Source organism: Heteronotia binoei, chromosome 11 (genome assembly GCF_032191835.1).
Source record: "Heteronotia binoei isolate CCM8104 ecotype False Entrance Well chromosome 11, APGP_CSIRO_Hbin_v1, whole genome shotgun sequence".
NCBI lineage: Eukaryota > Metazoa > Chordata > Lepidosauria > Squamata > Gekkonidae > Heteronotia > Heteronotia binoei.
Window position 1 is genome coordinate 13,832,808 of NC_083233.1, and position 15,051 is coordinate 13,847,858.

Consider the following 15,051-nt stretch of genomic DNA (forward strand, 5'->3'; position numbering starts at 1 on the left):
GAAGTGTTCTAGAGTTTATATTACTGTACAGTTACTCTGTATTATTCAGCTTTTGCAAGTCCTAAAGTTCTTCAGAAAGCCATGGGAAGCAGCAAACATATTTCTTACATGGCTGCTTTTTATAATATCCTGCGAATGGTGCTAGCATATCATATCTTTCAGTTTAGTTTGGGGTGGGCGGGATGACACATGTTTCTCTTGATATATACTAGAATACAGTCCCTGTTATAGACTTACATAGGAATTTCATGCCTAATAGCATTTTCTACCCGTGTGATACAGAGGATATGATTCAGTAGTACAGGAACTTGAGTAGACATTCTAAGCAGGTTGACAAGTGAGTAGATGCCATTTTCCAAAATGGCTGCCCTCGACTTCCCTTAGCATCCGTCTTATGAATTTCATCCACAAAATGTATATTCACTGATATCACTTGATCAGTAACAAAGCTAATTGTGATAACCTCAAAGGTGTGTCAGTAATCCTTTTGAAGTTACCCAGCAAGATACCAAAATAAATGGGAATCATGGGTATCTTGGTCTGATCGCCTAGCGTCTTCACAAATAGTTTTTAACTTTGCCTCACACTTAATGAAGTTTCAAAAATATATGTCTAAAACAACTGTCTGATAAGAAATTGTGCAATAGATACTACCTTTTATTTTCTAGGGTGAAACTCTAGTAAGTGCACTTCCTGTTGGATCATCATTGAGTAATCCTTTTTGTGCCTAAGGAGTCACTGAGGTAAAGGTGAAAAGGTTCAGAAGGAATTGTCAGAGAAAGTTTTAGCCTTGAGGCAGTCTCCTTCCTGAGCAGTTCTACAGTCACAGAATGACAAAGACTGAGGCCTACACCTATATTCCAGCCCTTTTGTTGTTCAGTCGCACAGTCAAGTCCGACTCTTTGCGATCCCATGGACAAAGTCACGCCAGGCCCTCCTGTCTTCCACCATCCTCCGAAGTCTGCCCAAATTCATGTTTGTTACATCAGTAACACTGTCCAGCCATCTCATCTTTTGCCGTCCCCTTCTTCTTTTGCCTTCTGTCTTTCCCAGCATCAGGGTCTTCTCCAGGGAGTGCTCCCTTCTCATTGGGTGGCCAAAGTATTTGAGCTTCAGCTTCAGCATCTGACCTTTCAGTGAACAGTCTGGATTGATTTCCCTTAGGACTGACTGATTGGATCTTCTTCCAGCCTAGGGCACTGGATTCTTTAGCGGAAATCTGTTATGAGAAGCTCTACTCTTCAGGGGCTGTGTCTTCACAGTTTGTGCTGCCTCATTCAAGAATGCAGGTTGTATAATTCCCCCCCACATCAAGAAGGCATTGCATTGATGAGACCCTTTGCCATCAACTCAGTTGCAAAGGAACTTGAGGGGTTAGGGCAGAGATTCTTGATAGCAGCAATAAAATTGAAAAGTGAACTGCTAGAGTGCGTGGGTGACTTGGAATATGAACTTTATGTTTTTGGAGCTGATTTTGTTGATCACAAGTCCTCTGGAAATATATCCTCCCCCCCTCCAGTCATCTAAATGGAAGAAATAAAACCCAGCCTTAACAATTACTGTTGTATATTTATGACATAAATTAGGGGTGGCCAAAGTTGCTTAACGTAAGAGCCACATGGAATAAACATCAGATGTTTGAGAGCCGCAAGACACGAACATCAGATGTTTGAGTGCATGAAGGAAAATAGACGGGGGAGGGAGAGGTGGAAAGAAAGCAACTTTAAATTCCTTCTCCAGGCTGGCTGATAGGGAATTGGGGGCTTCAAGAGCCAACCAGGCATTTGGTTGAGGCAGCAGGCATCTATCCCATTGTCTGACTCTATGCTGTGTTACCAGCTCTGCTGAAGTACTGATTTTATACTATCTGATGTTCATTTTATTATGACGTGCCCAACCAAGTCACCAAATTGTGTTTACTTTGATTGGTTGTAATTGCTGTTTTACTGTGTTAAAATGTTATCTGCCCTGAGCCTATCTGGGAAAGGGCGGAATATAAATTATCTAAATAAAATAAATTAAAATAAATGTGTAAAGGAGCCTCATGTGGCTCCTGAGCCACAGTGTCACCATTCTAATGCAGTGGGAGATAATGCAGTGTCAAATGAAAAGATCAAGTTGGTGACTTCTTGAATCCTTTACGGATGCAGCTGTAGATCAAGGCAAAATTGTTATGGTACCTTTGTGCACTCCATTGAGGCAGTGAAGAGTGCTGCTGACACAGTTTAGTGACCTCTTACAGACTTTGTCTTTGGTTTGGGTGAGAAGTTGTGATGCGCAGGAATTAGGAGGTTTGTGGAAAAATTAAATTATTCCATGTATGTTATTGGAGGCTGGAGAAATGCTCTCTGTGGATCTAATGGGGCCACATTGACAGAGTACCCCTTAGGTACCTTTCTTACCAGATAGTTTTTTAGAATTACATATATGAGATTTCATAGCCTGTACCACAAAGTTGAAAGCCATCTGATTGAATAATACAATTGAAATACCTGTATTTCATGTGTATTTTGATACCTTGTTAACGTCAAAGGTTCAACTTTAGTACAGCTTTGGAGATTTACCATTCGCTTTAACATAAATTTCATAACTGGAGGTGCCGTGGTTCCAAGACATAGATGTCTGCACTGGAGGATAAGTGGTGGCCATTTTGGAAAATGTAACCCACAGACTTAACGACAACCTGCTCATGATGTCTGCCTAAGTTTTTCTTGTTCCCAACTGAACCTTCTACTTCATACAGGTGAAAATCATTGTCAGGCATGGAATTGTCTAATAATCCCTTTACTAATCCCCATTGATAACTGTCAGTCAATAGTGGAATTTTTTTTTTGCTATGGCTATATGACCTATTTTTAACCCAAAATTCAAAGCTTTGAAAAAAGGATGCCAGAGAAGTAAAGGACTGAAGAACTACAAATCAGAGAAGAGGGATTATGGCTATCTGAGAAAGTATTTCTCATTAGGTGTCTCAGGGTACTTCTGACAGAATATGGTTTGAGTGCAAAGGTGCATTTGTGCACATGGAAGATATCTCTTATTTATGGATGGGCTGCTTTCTGCCTTGCCCTGGAGCGTTGTGTGAGCAGAATGAAATTAAGTCTAAGGATGTTATTTGGCTTGTGCAAGTGGTAGTGCAGCTTCCTGTAGGATGAGCACCGCTGCAGAGCCTGCCTATAGTACTATGTGAATTAGTAGCATCTGCGCACTGAGATTGTCCTAGGAGTCATTTTTCTTTGGCTTACAGCTACTTGCATTCAGTCCATTTCAAAGTAAAATTGATGAAGGCAGACAAAAGTTTGGATCCTGTGAATGTGTTCCATGCGGGCTGGACATCTTTCACTGCAAAACATGCTTCCTTTGCCTCTGGCAGTTCCAATCGTGCAAGAGCAGTCTTTCTCAGTAATTTCTTAAGGGAGTGGACGTGCTAGCAGCAGAGGAAGTGTCGCTAAGGCAGTCCATCACGTGTGGAACGCAGTCAGTGGATCTGAGCCAAAGGAGATCTACCTGCATATGAGACGTGGTGCATCGTAATGGCTAAGATCCCGAGGAGTGAGGTACTGAGCAGTAAGCCAAGCAGTACCTCCCTATGCCCTGTTTAAATCATGCCTCTGATAAATGCTGTGAGCATATTAGGCCAGACACTAGTGGCAGAAGAACTACCCATAACTTGAATGATAAGTGGGTGGCCACTTATGAGCAGCATCTGTGAACACTGCCAAAATAAAAGCACTTGGAGAGCCAGTGTGGTTTAGTTCAGGGTTTCACATTAGGGATTCAGAGACCCAGTTTCACTGGTGTTCATTGGATGACTTTCAGCTAGTAGCTGTCTGGTAGCATAACCGGGGGGTCATTTTGTAGAAAAATAGATGGTGGAGCTCATCCAGGGATTGTTATGCAGCTGCACCTACTATTCAGTGGAGAAGGTAGGTAGGTGGGGAAGAAGAGGGGGAACCCTCAGAAAGGCTTAGGAGCTGTGCTCCTGTGAGCTCCTGCTGAATTCGAGGCCTGAGCATAACCCACGTCATGGGGCTGTTGTGAAGCTAAGACATGTGGTGGGGGAGAGAGACAATGTATGTCAGTCTCATCTCTTGGAAGAAGGGTGGGATAAACTTCTAATAGATGCCTAATGAGAGGTTTCAGAAGCACATTTCCTATTCGTCTGTAATGCCTACAAAGCACTTACTGAATTATATACTCAGTCTGTTATTTTTTTTTTACTCTTTCTGCATTTGTCTTCACTGAGCCCTCTCACTGCTTACTTTTTTAGATCTAATTCAGTGCACAAACGAGATGAACGTGAATATTCCGCAGCTGGCAGACACCCTTTTCGAGAGGACGGCGAACAGTAGCTGGGTTGTAGTGTTCAAAGCTCTAATTACAACGCACCACCTCATGATGTACGGAAATGAGGTAAGGCTGCTGTCATTTGTCACAGAAGAGCGTGCCCAGTGGCCAGAAGAGAGTCTTAGCAAGGTGGTGGTAGTACTGATTGTATGATAGAACAAGGAAAAAGCACCACTACGACTTGCATATCCAGCCCATATTCTATTAGAAAGTAAGTAGTCAGAAGTTGAGTATATATGTGTTTTCTTTCAAAGCCCTAAGTTAGTGAGTTATGTGGCTTATTTACAGAACACACAATTAATGTGTAACCCTTACGGCCGCAAGATGTGGTGATGGTCACTTAGATGGGTTTTGTAGGGAAATAAATGCATTTATGGAAGATTTGGATTTACTGACAGATGAAGAAGATGAAGATGAAGATATTGGATTTATATCCCGCCCTCCACTCCGAAGAGTCTCAGAGTGGCTCACAATCTCCTTTCCCTTCCTCCCCCACAACAGACACCCTGTGAGGTGGGTGGGGCTGGAGAGGGTTCTCACAGCAGCTGCCCTTTCAAGGACAACCTCTGCCAGAGCTATAGCTGACCCAAGGCCATTCCAGCAGGTGCAAGTGGAGGAGTGGGGAATCAAACCCGGTTCTCCCAGATAAGAGTCCGCACACTTAACCACTACACCAAACTGGCTCTCCTTAAGATGCTAACCATGATGACTAAATGGAACCTGCAGGTTCAGAAGCTGTAAGCCAGCTCCTCAGTTAGTGGGCACCATCAACAGGGGGCTTTCTGGAAAAATCTCTTTGCCACTGTAAGAAATCGGGTCCTTGACTAGAAGGCCCTCTCGTCTCATCCAGCAGTTTTGTTTTTATTTTATGGTGAGCAGGGGATGAATTCCTGACTTTACTGCGGGTAGAATCCCAAAGGCTGGGTGAATAGTCCCCTAGGCCTATCACTTTGCAGCAGATACGATTATTGGAGGTAGCATTGGTGGGTAAAGTATGTATGGATCTGTCATTGGTGCTGTAAACTTAACAATAGTATCTTTTTTTGTGTCTGTATCCCATATAGGCTTAGATTTGGTTTTGCGACCGAGAATAGTTCTGTGTGTGCATTTTTTCCAATGCTATTGTGGGATGGCAACCACACAATCTGAATTCTTTACAATCAGTTCCGTTGCTTATAGCACCCAAGAGTTTGTATGGCATGGTGGTTGCAGATGTTGTAACATACTGGGATATGTCGCAGCTCTTGTCCTTTCCTGTAGCAATTACAGAATCTGTAGCTTTTACTGTATCTCATTTGCTTTCTTTAGTAGTGGGTATAATTTGATTAGTTGTCAGATGTCACCATTAAAATAGATTAGAAATCAGCTTCTCTGTATGATTAAATCTATGGAAAGAAAATAATTGGAATCTTAACTCTTTCACCAACAGCGCTTTATCCAGTACTTAGCATCTCGAAATACACTGTTTAATCTAAACAACTATTTGGATAAAAGTGCCATGCAGGGTAAGGATTTTTCTTCTTCTTCTTCTTTAGAGAGGCAATTTGCAATATGTGGTCTCAGGCTATGCCAATCATCTGCATTACGGTCTTTTTGATTTAATCTATATGTATTATATTTATGAGATAGCTTAATTTGATATGCCTCATATATTGTTATTGTAATGGTTTTTAATGTTGCAAGCCTCCCTGAGCCCGCTTTGCGGGATAGGGCGGGGTATAAATCGTAAATTAAATTAAAAATAAATATGTATTATAATTGTATAGACTGAAGAAATGCTGTGAATTTAGCCATATTAAATTGATCTGCTAAGCCGCTCCCTATTGTATTTTAGCCTTGCTCCTTAATTTGCCTATCTTGTAGTTTTATGCATATGACTTTAAATATTTGTTCGACAGAATTCACTCCAAAGAAAGAATGGCAAAGATGGTGGCCTTTAGGCTTCCTTCAGGAATGTGAAAGAGTCCTGTTGCTATAGCGATTAAAACATGTTGGCTTCCAGCTAAATAGAACCTTTATGCCATGTAGAAGCATGCCAACCTACAAGCAAATAGGGATTGTCATTGGATATGTAATTGTTTGGCTCTCTTTGTGCTCATGTAAGGATGCTAAGCAGCATCACTTACCTAAAAGCTGGATTTGCTGTCCTGTGCATGCTTACTTTGGTGGTAAAGCCTGTTTAACACATGGGATGTCCTTCCAAGGAATCATATATAAATAGTCCACAGTAATAAATATGTATATGTTATGATTGTGTCACTTATAACCTCAAAAGTCAGACTTTTATACCCATCATTCTTTCTCCTTCTTTGAAAAGCAGCATTAAACTCTGTTGCTGCATTCTGGTATTGCAATAGACTTTGGTTTTTACAGCAAATTCTGGTTAGTCTTTTGGGTTGGGTGCAAGTGACAAGTCTTGGCTTGTGTGCAACCCCTGGTTTGTGTGCTTCTTGCCTCTTTTATACTTCCAACAAAGAAGACATCTACCTTGTACTGTCTTTGCTACAGCCAAGAGGCTGAAACAGGCAGCACGACTCAACAGGCTGTGGTCTGTGAGTTCAGACAATGTCCACATTGCAACAAACCACAGTCAGTACAAATCATGAGCAGCAATCTAGTTGTATACTTCAATTTGAAATCCCAGTTTGAAACTAGTCAAGAAACCCTGGTTTTATTGGACTATCTGTATTAGGACTTCAGAACACGGCTGGTGCTTCATCAAAACTGTTTGCAACGTTTTGCTTTTTCCAGAAACCCCTTATATGCAACACCTGTAATGGCACCTCTCTGTAGTGTTCTGAGATGAGGCGTGTGTTATAATGCCTCATTGCCTTTCTTAGGGTTTCCTACTTATTTTCATTGCCACCAAAAGTTCTCACCTTAGATTTCTTAGTTGGCCCCAAAGAACAGGAAAGCTAGTCATATATGCTAGATCGATAGAATGGGCGGCGCGTGGAGGTGGCTCTGAAGTAAAAGGGGACTCTTTAGTTTAAATAAAACTGCTATTTTCGCTTATTGAGTTTATTTAGAAGTATAATGGCTTAAAGGTTTCATTACGGTTCATAAGCATAATGGTTTTAGATAGGTATAGCTCTTCTTTTGTTATAGTTCCTTAAATAGGCCTAGCCCCAAAGCTTCATTGGCCTCACTTGCTGCTTAGGCTGTTGACTTCCGCAGAGAACACAGATTTCTCTCATAATCCGCAGCACCTCAGTCTGTTAGTCCCGTGAACTCTCCATTCTCACACCCCAACCCTCTCTATAGACTAGTCAATTCCACCCCTTCAGGTATAGCTACCAGCCAATCATTTAACACACTTTAATCACCCATCTAATTTCCTTCTTACACGACAGGCCTGCATTCTAAAGTACGGCAACATATATATAAAAGCCCACGTTAAAACACAGAAATAGAATACGTAAAATATTCACATAGCAAAACGTCACACCGTTGTTTATTGCCATGTCTGAATCTAGCCAGTGGGTCAGCTCCATCTGGATATGGTGCTAAAAATGGTTGAGGAGACTTGATACGTTGACTGACTTGACAAACTTGTTATTGACTAGCAAACTGGAAACCATAGTTTGGATTAATTATGGCCTGGCTAATATCTGAATTGACAAACCATAGTTATAGAACAAAGTTTTTGAGTCCAGGGGCACTTTTATGATCAGCAAAGTTTAATTCTAGGCAGGGCTTTTTTTTTTGGTAGAAAAAGCCCAGCAGAACTCATTTGCATGTTAGGCCACACCCCCTAAGAACATAAGAGAAGCCATGTTAGATCAGGCCAATGGCCCATCCAGTCCAACATTCTGTGTCACACAGCGGCCAAATACACACACACACACACACGCACTGTGGCTAATAGCCACTGATGGACCTCTGCTCCATATTTTTATCTAACCCCCTCTTCAAGGTGGCTATGCTTGTGGCCGCCACCACCTCCTGTGGCAGTGAATTCCACACGTTAATCACCCTTTGGGTGAAGAAGTACTTCCTTTTATCCGTTTATTGCCATGTCTGAATCTAGCCAGTGGGTCAGCTCCATCTGGATATTGTGCTAAAAATTGTGCTCTAGTCAGCCGGAACTGCGTTCCTGCTCAAAAAAAAAAAGCCCTGATTCTAGGTATACGTTTTCATAGGCATGCACACAAAAACCTATATCCAGAATTAAACTTTGTTGATCTTAAAGGTTCCACTGGACTCATACTTTGTTCTGTTGCTGCAGACCAACAAGGCTACCCATCCGAATCTAAACCACAGTCAGAGTCCGTTCTCTGCCTACCGATCAAACTGCACCGGGGGGATGACAGTGAACATAAAAAGCTCAGTGATAAGAGGACTGAAAATGGAGTAGATAAGTCAGCTATGAACCATGGTTTGGATTCCGTGCTTGGATTAGAGCAAGCCGTGGCTCGTTGCGATGTCTGACCTGAACCAATCTGTTCACTTCCATGAAGAGACCACTTGTGGGGGAGGGTGGGGTAGAAATAAATAAGAGCAACACTGAAATCCTGAGCAGAGTTACTCCAGGCTAAGCCCAATGATCTCAGTGGTTCGACTAAGGTAACTGTATACTTAATGCACTTCCAATGCATTAATGCACTTTCATCACTGAAATCCTGGACTAAAGTAACTCTATACTTAATTCCACCTTACAGCTTGTAGATTTTAATGTGTTAGCTTATTAACAGGATCTCATTTTTTTTTTAAGTCAGGTTTTTAAACACAAATACTATAGTTGAAGTAAATAAACAATGTAAAATGTTGTGTATAAACAGTGGCTGCAATCACACACACTAAATGCACTTCCAGGGCACTTTCCAACCAGATTTTACTGCGTGAGCTGGCAAAATCCAGCTGGCAAGTGCATTAATAGTGGATGGCAAGTGCATTAATAGTGGATGGCAAGTGCCTTATTTAGTGTGTGTGATGGAAGCCAATGTGTGCGTGAGAGAGAGAGAAATAATGAAAATTTATCCTCCTGGCTCATGATAAGCATTAGTTGTTAAGTGATCAGTTTATTGGTGATCTTGCTAAATATATTGGCTTAAAAACAAGGTGACAGTAAATCATATCAAGTTGGGTTTAATTACAAGTTGGGTTGCAGTTTGTTTTAACTAACTGGTTTTATTGATTTTATATGTCTTTGTTGCTGTTGTGCATTGCCTAGAGCCTGGCGTCGGGCAGGATGAGGCGATTCATAAGTTCAATTAATAAATAAGCTGTAATACTTTTGCAGGTTCTATGTATGTTAATCTAAGATAGAATCCCCATTCAAAGAAATCTCACCTGGCTGCCAATTCCTGGAAGCTTCAGATTTGTATAACTATAATTTAGGTGAAAATCTAGCACTCTGGAAGTAATAATGAAGTTTGTGATTCGCACTGAATAAAATGTGACAGTTAGAAAAATATCCGGACTCTAATCGGAATAATGTTCTCTTTCCAGGCTATGATATGTCTACCTTCATCAGACGATACAGCAGATACTTGAATGAAAAAGCACTTTCTTACAGACTTGTAGCAGTTGACTTCACCAAAATGAAAAGAGGGTGAGGATTTCCTTTATGGTGCTTTGTTGCTGTTCTGTTCTTTCAAGGGGGGGGGCTGCATAGAAGGCAGAAGGTTAAATTATTTTGTTATATCCCTCTCCAGGATCCTCTAAGCCAGGGGTGTCAAACATGCAGTTTGGGGGCCAAATTGGGCCCCTGAAGGGCTCCTATCAGGCCCCCGAGCAACTGGCTGTCATCTGCTTCCTTCTCCCTCTCTCTTGCTTCCTTCTGCATAACAGCTTGCTTTGCCAGGCTTGCTCAGTTGCACAGGAGCTACAGAGCAAAGCCTCTGTTTTCTCTACTGGCTGAGGCTCCTCCCTTGGGGAGGAAGGGGGGGAGGAATAGCTTGTTTTGCCAGGCTTTCTCAGTTGCACAGCAGAGCGACTGAGCCAAGCCTCTCTTCCTTCTATTGGCTGAGGCTCCCCCCCCCCAGTCCCCTGGGGAAGGAAGGAAAGAGCCAAAGCTTCCTTTGCCCAGTCCCCTGTATCCCATGAGAAAAATACAAAGAAAGCATCTTTAAGATCAATGAGTACTAACGTTTTAAGCACATTTTAAGTTTTTTAAAAATATATATTTTTGTTCGTCTGTGTTCTTTATAAAATTTATATCTCTGCTACCTAAATAAGTTCACACATGGCCTGGCCCGCCATGGTTCAGCCCAACACCACATGGCCCGGCCCAACAAGGTCTCATTTATGTCAGATCTGGCCGTCATAACAAAATGAGTTCGACACCCCTGCTCTAAGCCTTTAGGCCAGTTTTCCCTCTCCTCTCTACCATTCTGTCTACCCCCCCCCCCATTAAAACTGACCCCTTGCAGCATTCCATGCCTCCAGGAACACGTTCAGTCTTCACAAAGTCATTTTTTATTTGCTTTTCTTTGTCTGTTGGTTAATTTATGATGTCTCCTCCCTTCCCCTGCATACCCAGGTTGTCCCTCAAGTCCATAGAAGTAATCCTGGCCTTGTCTCTGGGAAACTGGCCTGAGCCACCCCGTTGACTAATAATATTTTGCGATCATGGCTTGGTTCTCGTGGAAATGTCTGACTGAACAGATTGCCGAACCAGAGTTTTGATCTTAAGAAAATTTGCACCCGACAATATAAATCCTAACAAGGAACTTTAAAAGTTTGCAAGGTTGAACAGAATTCTGTTCAGAGGGAAATAGTGCTTGTGTGTGTGTGGTTTTGTGAACTTGGTGTTATGTGATGTAGCTCGTATCATTGCTCCTATTGTAGCAGACTGCAAATAATCTTGATAGAATCTTGGAGGGAATTCAAATATTTGTCAAAGCAAATATATGGGATTTTATGTGCAGCTTGGGAAAAAAAATGCTAGTCTTGATGCAGCTAAATTCCCCAGCATGTTCATTCAAAAGGAAGTTCCAGTGACTGCCCTGAGGCTTTCTGCGTAGCCTTTGCTGCTTTTGCTTGTGGGTGTTTGTGGCAGTGTGATCTCTTGGATTGGTGCCCTCCATATGTATTCTTCCAATTATTCTTCCAATTGAATTCTTTGAAGGATTGATGGTGTAATGAGAACAATGAATACCGAAAAACTTCTGAAAACCCTTCCAATTATTCAGAATCAACTTGATGCACTTCTGGATTTTGATGTAAGTGCCTGGAGGTCTTTTATTGCTCTAGTCCACCCGCCATGGGTCAGGGCTCTAGAAAAGAAATCGCCTTTTTATGGCTTCTCAAAGCCATTCCTGTGCTCTGCGAGTTATGAGAAAGCCAAGGTTAGGGGCTAAAGGGAGGGTTTCAGACACTGCAAGGCCATATGATTCAAATATAGTTGGGAGAGGGAGTGTCCTTTTAGAGCTTATTATTAGGGTAACCCCTACGTCTTACTTCTCCCTCATCAAACCAAAAGTATAGGAGAACGTTAACGTTAATGCACTGTGACATACTCCCCTCAGTTGTCCTCGAAGGAAAGTACAAAAAAAATTACTTATGAAGAAAGGATCTGCCCATGTTGCAGGGAAGGTATAGAATCATTAGAACACGTTTTTGCCTGCAAGGGGTATGCCGCCCTCTGTGTATCCCTTTCTTTCTCTACAAACATTACCCCCACCTGCCGACAAAGATCGTGCTCTCAAGAAGCCTCCTTTCAGATAGGCATCCTGGTGTCACTCGCCAGCAGTGTTCCCTTTAATCTGAGTTAGTGTGAGCTAGCTCACAGTTTTTTAGCCCCTGGCTCACACATTTTTGTCTTAGCTCAGGAAAAATAGCCTCAGAGCAAACTAATTTATGTGGCAGCCAGGACCGGATCTACATGTTTTTTTGAGGGGGGGGGGCAAAATTAAAAAATGGTGCCCCCTTATGGGCCATTCTGTCTTATGGTCCCATGGAATACAAGGGACTCCATACCCAATTTGGCGCGCCCCCCCCCCTCTGTTGGCGCCCGGGGCAAGGACCCCCTCTGCCCACCACCCAGATCCAGTAGCTCACAAAGTAGAATTTTTGCTCGCAAGACTCCATAGCTTAGAAAGAGTATAGCTCGCCAGGTAGCTAGATTTGGATGGCTTGCTGCAGGGATTAGAAAAAAGTTTTACAGCTCAGATAGTGGAAGTTTAAGGTTTTATTTGCTTAATATGTATTATAAAATGTAATTTACTGTATCCTGATTGATTTTACTGTCATATTGTTCTATGTGGCATTGTGTCTAATTTCTGTTCTTTGACTGTGAATAAAACTGAACTTTGGTATAATCCAGTATTATTTGTTAAAAAGGGGAGGAGAATGTGTTGTAATTTTGTTCCCTGTTGCTTTTTAAAAAAGTTTTTAAAAAAATATTTCTGCTTTCCACACAGGCAAACCCAAATGAACTAACAAATGGTGTAATAAATGCTGCCTTCATGCTCCTCTTTAAGGATTCCATTAGGCTGTTCGCTGCCTATAATGAGGGGATTATTAACCTGTTAGGTATGTGGAACCCTAAATAAAAATTCTTTAAACATTTGCAAGTGGAGACTCATGTAAATATGCAGATGTTTTTGTTTTTTGCATCCATTCTCCCTTCACTCCCTCACACACTCCCCCATTCAGGTATTCATAATGCTCACATACACCACTGCTCTCTCTATTCCCCCACCCCCAGCAATTAAACCAGTGTCTAGGGAGGACTCATTTCACTTGAAGCCAAAGCTGTTTCCGGCAAAAGCTGCAGAGGTTTCAAAAATGGCAGACCAGATCGGTCAACGATTCCAATGAAGCTATTTGGCTCTCTGTATGAAGTGGTACCCTGACCTTAAGGGCCTTTATGCTGAAATCAGGGAGCAGTGCTCAGAATATTTATATTGCAAGTGTTGTCTGATGTGCATGTTTACCTGGCCGTTGAGCTTGATCCATGAAAACCCCCACAGCTTGTGCCCATGTGGCTACTCATTCAGATCCAGAGGCAGATTGCTGTTAATGAAGGACAGTGGAGGCTTATAGCAGTCCACCCCTCAATCTGCACTGGCTCTTAGAGTGGTTGTGCAGGATCGAACTCCAAATTATGTGTGCAGAGGGCTGATCACTGAATTGGCTCTCTTAGCCCCGTCTGTAATCACGGGATAGCGATGGCTTTGAATAAGGCACCATGTTGTCATTTGCATAGAAAAGGTTAATATGAGGTAGTAATTTAGCATTTTTTAAAGTTTGGAAAACAGTGGCATCTTGCCCAAATGCATTTGGGTGCTGAAAATAATTCTAATGGCCCAATTAGGTTTTTAAAACAAAATTCGGGCTGAAAAGCATCCATCGTTACTTAATTATCTTACACAGCAGGAAAATGTATTGGGTGTGTCATGAAGTGATAAAAAAGTATCTGTTAAGTAGTTTGTCTTTCTAAGAGTCCTGTTTTGAATATTATCTTACGCACACTTTTTTCCTTTGAATTTCATGCTTCAGAAAAGTATTTTGATATGAAGAAGAACCAGTGCAAAGAAGGTCTGGATATTTACAAAAAATTCTTAGCCAGAATGACCAAATTGTCAGAATTCCTCAAAGTGGCAGAGGTAAATAAATCCAGCGGCATCAGTAGAATTTCATTTAGCTCTCTGTACTGGTACAGTAATAAATGCATATAATTACAATTCTTACTTCATAATTTCCTGTAAATAGCATAATATACGATGGTTGTTGACTATCATTATTATAGGCATATTTAAAAATGAGTGTGATGAAAGCCTAGTTCTATTCACTTTTCTTAACAAATATAGGTGACAACATAGTTCCCTGACCAAGACTTTTAAGCATTTAAAATATTTTATGAAAATAATTTATCAAAATAGTACCCAAGTCCTCTTCTTAGGGCTGCTTCTAGTACATGAAAGAGATTAAGAGGTTAAGACAGACCTTGCAAGATCTGCATGTGAAATTCTGCATACGGTGTCATTACAAATGGCATTTAGAATTGTACCAGTTCAGAAAGCTCTCCATGTCCTCCCTGGTACTTTAGCTTCTATGTAGACATTCAGATCCACAGTTCTTTCTTTTCATTGTCACTGCATGTAGTAATGTACATTTTTTTCCCTTTTTTGTGAACCCAGCAAGTTGGAATTGATCAGGGTGACATTCCAGATCTTACTCAGGTCAGTGTACATTTCATATTAATTTAACCCAAGTCCTTTGTGATTTTTAACAGTTAGTGTTCCATTATATACATCACAAGATTTCATTTTCTTCCATATATGTTATATATGGAAATACGTGTCATTTTTCTCCTGTGAATTGTGTTGTTCGCATAGTAGTGCTTCTATTCAGTAACCCTTTCAGTTATTTTTGTCTGGTCTGGTTCAAGACAATATTCTTACTAAACATTTGGGGAGTGTTATTTGAAAAAAGAAGGGGAAAATGGAACCTTCTCCAGAAATCATAGGAGAGCTTGCTATGATGTGCTGAAATAGCTGTTGATTTGCTGAAATAGGCAGTATTTCCCCCAATTTGATTGGGCACAATACAAAGATGTATAGCACCACTTCAACATGTCCAAGCAGGGCTTTGGACTTTTACCCTCAGACGTCCACCCACCCACCCCTTAAGAATTTCAGAGTTATTTGCCTCATGATAAGGACAGGGGTGGGTGGGCTGCTTTTCAGAAAGCCATAAATCCCACCTGGTGCATCTAAAATAGCTCTTTGGATCCTGGATTAAGTGTGAATCATT

The 15,051-nt window shown here is 41.4% G+C and overlaps 1 protein-coding gene across 4 annotated transcripts in view; it reads left to right on the top strand.

The window, feature by feature from the left end:
• The window catches only part of LOC132578872 (phosphatidylinositol-binding clathrin assembly protein-like), a 75,824-nt gene that overhangs the window by 23,516 nt on the left and 37,257 nt on the right, over positions 1–15,051 (top strand). For all 4 annotated transcript variants that reach the window (XM_060248960.1, XM_060248961.1, XM_060248962.1 and 1 more), the window contains exons 2-8: positions 4,271–4,413; positions 5,777–5,852; positions 9,799–9,901; positions 11,420–11,513; positions 12,714–12,825; positions 13,795–13,901; positions 14,436–14,477. In XM_060248960.1, coding sequence (XP_060104943.1) covers positions 4,271–4,413; positions 5,777–5,852; positions 9,799–9,901; positions 11,420–11,513; positions 12,714–12,825; positions 13,795–13,901; positions 14,436–14,477 — 677 coding nt within the window. The remainder of the gene's footprint in view (positions 1–4,270; positions 4,414–5,776; positions 5,853–9,798; positions 9,902–11,419; positions 11,514–12,713; positions 12,826–13,794; positions 13,902–14,435; positions 14,478–15,051) is intronic.